The sequence below is a fragment of the Aphanomyces invadans genome (genome assembly GCF_000520115.1).
Source record: "Aphanomyces invadans strain NJM9701 unplaced genomic scaffold supercont1.49, whole genome shotgun sequence".
Lineage (NCBI taxonomy): Eukaryota > Oomycota > Saprolegniomycetes > Saprolegniales > Verrucalvaceae > Aphanomyces > Aphanomyces invadans.
This window is the reverse complement of record NW_008580194.1, coordinates 256962-263363: the sequence shown is the minus strand read 5'-3', so window position 1 is coordinate 263363 and position 6402 is coordinate 256962. Positions and strand designations below refer to the sequence as shown.

General features: G+C 53.0%; 1 protein-coding gene across 1 annotated transcript; it reads left to right on the top strand.

Annotated features, from left to right (window-relative positions):
* Positions 1-2646: 2646 nt before the first annotated feature.
* On the top strand, positions 2647-3137 carry H310_13332 (hypothetical protein; the record flags this gene model as incomplete). Its single annotated transcript, XM_008880796.1, has 2 exons — positions 2647-2832; positions 2928-3137. Coding segments are annotated over 2 exons (396 nt in total), but the record flags the coding sequence as incomplete, so codon positions are not given.
* Positions 3138-6402: the final 3265 nt, after the last annotated feature.

The following is a 6402-nucleotide window of genomic DNA, read 5'->3' as shown; positions in this document are numbered from 1 at the left end:
CCGAACGAGCTTGTCCGCGAATTGGTGGCCAACTCAGCGGAATACACTATTCGTATGATCCTTGGAACTGCGGATTTATGTCGAGCTCCTAGACTGTCATGCAAAACTCCACTTGAATCGATACTTTGTGCGACGACAAGACACTTTACATACAAGTTACCGTGTGGGAAGACCTTCAGGTCCACGCATTGATCTTGTGGCTCTCTCAATTTACATCAATCCGCATCACCAACAAGTTGCTTAACCTACCTCACTCTTTACACATGTGTCAAGTCAAGATCACTCTCCAGCTCTCCCATCTGAGCCAGTGGATTGGAACTCAAATGTCATCTCCAAAAGGCTTCTCCAACAGTTTTCCTTTTCTACACCAACGACTTCACGTTCATCCAAGAAACGTTTCCGAGTTCGAAGTTTGCAAGGCAAAGCAAAGTGTCCTACCGCTGGCAACGTGGTCTGACAATCACGACAGTGTTGTGTTATTTGAGCCTCCACTCTATCCTCTGGTGCAAAACTTTCCACGGGTCGGCTGCTAACTGTCATAAACCCCAAATCGCAATTGAAGAACGCTGTGAAAATCGCACATGATAGCCCACCCTCCGTGACCGCATTCTTCAAATCGAATGCACGCTTGGAGCGGCATCGAATGTACTCCATCCACCATGTGTATGCGCCAGAGTAGTGAATCGAACGAGTGGGTTTCTTTGATACTCAGCCCCGTGATTTTCTCCCTCACTACCTCCACGTGGCGGTTGGCGATTTCTACTGCGCTCTCACTCGATGGGTCCTTGCACCTCAAACATCGCTAGAACGGTTGAACTGACAGTCTGAATGAGTGCTTTGTCCTTTGTGAATCTATCTCGTCATCTAACTTCTTTGAGGAAGACCTTCACGAACCCATAACTCCTCAACCATTCGACTCCTCAACCACTCAATTACAGCATTGCTTCCATGCGGCTGGCTTTTGGAAAGCTGCTCACACGATTCACATTCCCCTAATTGACTGTGAATCTGTGGCTTGTCGCATTGTCACAATATGACAGACAAACTCCAAACTCGGTTCGGGTCTGGAGTACGCTTCCGATGCTCTTTGTCTCCCTCGAGTCTCCACGATCGTCCATGGCTGCTTGGACCACTTTCTGGACAAGTCCTGCGGATTTCAAAACATCGGCATAGACTAGTGTCAGCAGTTGAGACTTCTTCATAACGAGCAGCTCGACAAGCAGAGTTTGCCCATGAATTAGCATGAATAAGTTGGCCCTCGAAATCGCAGGCGCAGCCCCCAACTTGCACGAAGACCCATGCTGAGTAATATAGTTTGCGACCTTCAACGCCAAAATCACTGACCTGCACATCTCGGTCGCAATATCCTTAACTACCCCCTCTAGTACATCAAGAACCAGCAACTTCGTTGTTGGCAAACGAGTACCACGATATTCGCCACATTAGTTCCAATTCTGTGCCAGGACCCAATGCTCTGCCGATCCCATCCTGAAACTGGTGCCACACAAATGGTCGTTGGTGTTAGAGTTGCTGTTTCGATGTCAATTTCATTCAGAGCCTCATATTACTTGACGCCGATGCAGCTGGTGATTATATTCGTGTTGCTCTACAAGAAAGTCCAGAGTCCCAAGCAATGAATTACCGCCCGAACATTCTCTCAATGTGGACGTGTAAGTTTTGACAAGTATTTTGGTCTAAATTCTGCGTTCGTAGCATCACTCACGACGATGAGCAACGCTGTATTAATCGAATCAACATCCAAGTGAACCTCCAGTGTCTAGACGACGCGCTCCACTCCGTAATGAAACATTCCCCATCGTCCATAGTCGCCCGCGTGGACTGTGAGAGTGTGTTCGACTGAGCGGACCTATTATACCTACTTCGAATCTTGAAACACAGTGGATTTCCGATGGCCTTCGTAGACATCGTTTGGATACTTCACTATTGTCGGCAAACACGAAATCTGGTTGATGGGCATGTTCTCGGCTGAGCCTCGCCTCGACTACACGTGCGTGTGTGTAGCCGATGCCCATGAAGTCACAGGTTCGGACTCTTCCTCGTCCCGGAAGCCATCCCAGTCCAGGAAGCCTTCCCGGACTCGTTGGAGTTCGACAAGACTCGCCGATCTGGCTCTGAAGTAGATCTATGTCCTGATAGTTGATGCTGATCCTGCTCCAAGGATGTGGCAGAACAAAGCTGGTTAAATGACTTATGAAATCACTTTTGGATTTGCCATCGAAGTCTACCTTCAACAGCGCGGTAGCTGGTTGTGCAAGCCGGTAAAGATAACAAAGAATTCTTTCGCTGTCGTTTGGACACACTAGCGACAAGAAGCATGGAGTTTCCCCAGTGGAAACACTTATGTCGCGGACGTGGAATTCCCTGGAATTGATCACGAGGACTCAGCTGGTGCGCGATCACGATCGGGCCGCTCTGCTGGTCCCATTACCGGCGCCCTTGTCGCCAACCGAAATATGGATCGCGGAACACCGTGTAGCCAGACAACGACTCGTCGCCTGTTCCGGTCACCACCACGCCGTCTTCTGCCGGTGGCGGTAGATGAGGCGTGGACGTATTCTGAATCGTCCCGGGTTACGTCTCCTGTGTGGATACCAACCTGGCGAAGCTCCCGGACAACCTGTCCAGGTGAATGAAGACGTTGATACGGTTCAAGAGGACGTGTATCTTCGCAACGGTCTGGCCTTGCCCAAGAACCCGACGTTCAAGGGATCGACGAAGGAGGAGCAACGTGTGTTAATGGCCGCGTACAATCTGTACATGAGCCAGACGAATTCTCTCACGGCAAATGGCGTGAAGCCCTTTATCATGCCTGTGAGTGCATGTATTGAACCTGCAACAAAGCAGCGGCCGCGTGGGACATGCAGAAAGACCCGGATGATGTTACGGAAGGCGAATTGGTTTCCTAGTTTCTCCAAGGCTATGACGTTGACCCGCGTGCCCTAGACACGCTGAAGAAGCGAATAAAGGCAGCGGTGGATTTCGACATGACCATTCCGGGTGCTGAATCCAGGATTGGTGGGATGCTTGACGGCCTGGCGGCCGCCCTACGCCGGGATGGCCAGGAATGGGTGATCCAGGAGGAGAGCGAAGCGATCATAAAGATCATCGCGGAAGCGGTGAGACCAGCGTCGTTGGACCGAGCTGTATCCGAGCAGATGGCACTGACCAGGAACAAGAACAAGCCTTTGAAGAATGATGTGTACCGTTTCGTGCGCTGGTTGCGGGAGCGTGATATCAGACATGTGCTGTTCGTGGGATATGAGGAAAAAGCGAAGCCGCCGGTAAAGGTGAACCATTCAAGACCCCGCCTGGATCGGGGTGGCCAGTGAAATCGCCTCCTGGGCTGCCGGTCCAGAAGGCTCCACCCTGGGCTCCAACGCCACCGGCCCAGGCCAAACCGAACGTAAACCTAGTAAGGATTGTCTGAAGTGTCAATCACCGAGCCACAGGATCCGGGGCTGTCCTGGGATTACTGATGAGAAAGTCCAGAAGCTGCCTATTACACATGCTCGTTTAATGCGGCAGAACTCCAAGACTCCAGGTCGTCCCATGACAGCAATCAAAGGCAACGAAGTTGGCCGGTAGAGGCTGGCCGCCAAGGTGGAAGGTGTTGTTCCCGTCCTCGCCCAGTCGCCTTTCATGGACTCAGGAGCTGACCTATTGGTAATCTCCGGGAGGCTCGTGGCAGCCCTGCTTGCTGCTGATGTGAGTCCGGAGATGAGTGAGATTGACCCTACAGAGCTCCGGTCCTACGGGACAGGCAGCCAGCCGCTTACTGTGGCGAAGCAAGTCCGCCTGGGTACCCTGGAGTTCAATACAGGCTGAGGGCCGCTGGTGCTGCGTGGTCTCTGGGTGGGGCTGACGAGGCTTAGCCTGGCGTGGACCTGAGGCTTGGTCTGCCCGTGATGAAGAAGCATGGGTACAGCGACAATACTCTCCTGGAGAACTCTCGTGGCCAGCTGGCGGTGTGGGACTTTGCCGACCAGTCTGTGACGACTCCTGGAGTGGCTATGCATCGCACTCTCCGCATGGTGGAACACCCGGAGGACATTGATGATGACAAGAGGATACGCTGTGTGACTCCGGAGGTGGGAACACCCCAGGCTGACCAGGATGATGAAATTCGTGCTAACCTGGAGTCCAAGGTGGCCGATGCAATTGACCAAGGCATGAAAGAAGGCGAGGTGCAACTCCTTCGGACCTGGAACTCCCCCAGAGTTCCAGGATGTGTTCTGGGTGAGATTTGGCCGGGACCACCGGTAAAAGTTGCGCCATTGAAGGTGCCCCTGAAGGCTGAGGCCGGCCCGGTGAAGTATGGCCTTCGTCGTTACCCGCCAACCCATCAGGCGTTCCAGAAGAAGCATGTTCACGAGCTGGAAAAAGCTGGGATAGTGTATCGCAACACACGGTCGCGTTGGGCAGCTGCGCCCAGGATTGTGCCGAAGAAGGATCCTGGGGACCTTCGGATGACGATTGACTTGCGTCCGATCAATGCTACCGAGCCAATGCCATGGCCTATGCCCAACCAGGAAGTCGCGATGGCTACTTCTCCCTGGTTGAAAGAATAAGAAGGTTATTGGCAGTTGCCGCTGCACCCGGACTGCCAGGAGTACTTTTCGTTCATCACCCCTCTTGGCGTAGTCCACCTACTCGGGTATTGATGGGTCAGACTGACGCATTGGCCTACTGTCAGGGTGTTGTTGACGAACTGTTTAGCGAACTCATGATTCATGCTCTCCTGGGATGGCTGGATGTCCTCCTGGGGTACGCCAGGACGATCAATGACCTGCTCCAGCTGCTCCGGAAAATGCTGAAGATCTGCCAGGAGTATGGCCTAAAGCTGCACCCCGAGAAGTGTGTGTTCTATACTACCCAGACGATCTGGTGTGGTAAGGAGATCTAATGGTGTAGTCCATGACCCTATACGCATACAAGGTCTATGTGACCTGGAGCCGCCCCAGACTGTTGCGGACCTGCAGCAATTCCTGTGTGCGACGAACTGGAAGCACGCCAACATCCCTCAATATGCAGAGTTGGTAGCACCGTTGACGAAGTTCCTGAATATCGCGGCCGAGGCGACAGACTCCAGGAAGAACACAGCCCTGACCCGAGTGCCCCTTTCCTCGACAGGTTGGTGTTCTGACCACCTGGAGTAACCGAGTGAAAGAAGTCCTGAAGCGGATGGTTCCGTTATCCCACCCGTTCCAGGACAAGATGGTGAGGTTGTACACGGATTCCTGTGAGTGGTTCTGGGGAGCTATAGCAACTCAAGTGCCAGTGGATGACCTAGCCCTGCAGGCGTCGGAGCTGCGCCATGAGCCCCTGGCGTTCCTGAGTGGTGCCTTCCGGGGTTCCAGTGAACGCTGGCCTATCGTGGAGGGGGAATCGTTTTCGGTAGTGGAGTCCTGTATCACCAGGAGTACCTCCTGGTGCGCCCAAGAGGCTTCAGATTATTTACGGACCACCATAACATGCTCTACATGTTCAATCCTCTGGGATACAAATCGAACATGGCCAAGTACCAGGCTCACAAGCTGCAGCGCTGGGCGCTAACCCTGTCACCTTCCCGTGTGGTGAAATGCGTTGCAGGCGAGGTCAACCTCTGAGCTGACCTGCTGAGTGGCTGGGGTAGCCCACCTGTCGGGTCCAGTAGCGCCAGGATGAAGAAGCTGGTCCTGGTGTCATCTTTACACATAGTGACCATCCGGACTGTGCTTTTTGGGCCTCCTGGAGTCCGGAGCGTAAATGTTTCCTGACCGACTCCGGGAAATGTCTGGATCCCCGACGGCGCTCTGGACATGCAGATGCGCCTGTGTGTTGTGGCTCATGCTGGTATCGCGGGACGCCGGTGTGAAGAAGCTACGATGGCGTCCATCTCGGAGATTTTGGACTGGAAGGACCTGAGAGGAAACATGCAGACCTTTGTGAAGGTTTGCTTGCACTGTATGATGGTGGACGGTGAGATAGTGCCACGTCCCTGGGGTGAGGCGTTACACGCAACCAAGCCCAACGAGCTCATTCACTTCGACTGGTTAAGTCTCCCGGACTCCAGGACAGGACATAAGTATGTCCTGGTGATCAAGAATGACATGAGTGGGTTGTCCGTCTCCATCCGAGTGCTACGGCAACGGCTGTTGAAACTGTCACTGCTCTGATGGAATAATTTGTCTTTTCGGTGTGTTGAATACCTGGATGTTTGACTGTGGTACCCATTTCAAGAACGAGATCATCACCAGATGAGTCGTGCCGTTGGATGCTTGCCCATGATGAGGTAAGTCAGAACACCCGGTTCTGTCGAGAACATCCCCACTGCCCTGTCCATCAGGTCGCAGGATGGTCCTGCAACAGTAGGAGGTTTTTTGTGCCTTTTAGAGGCTTTTT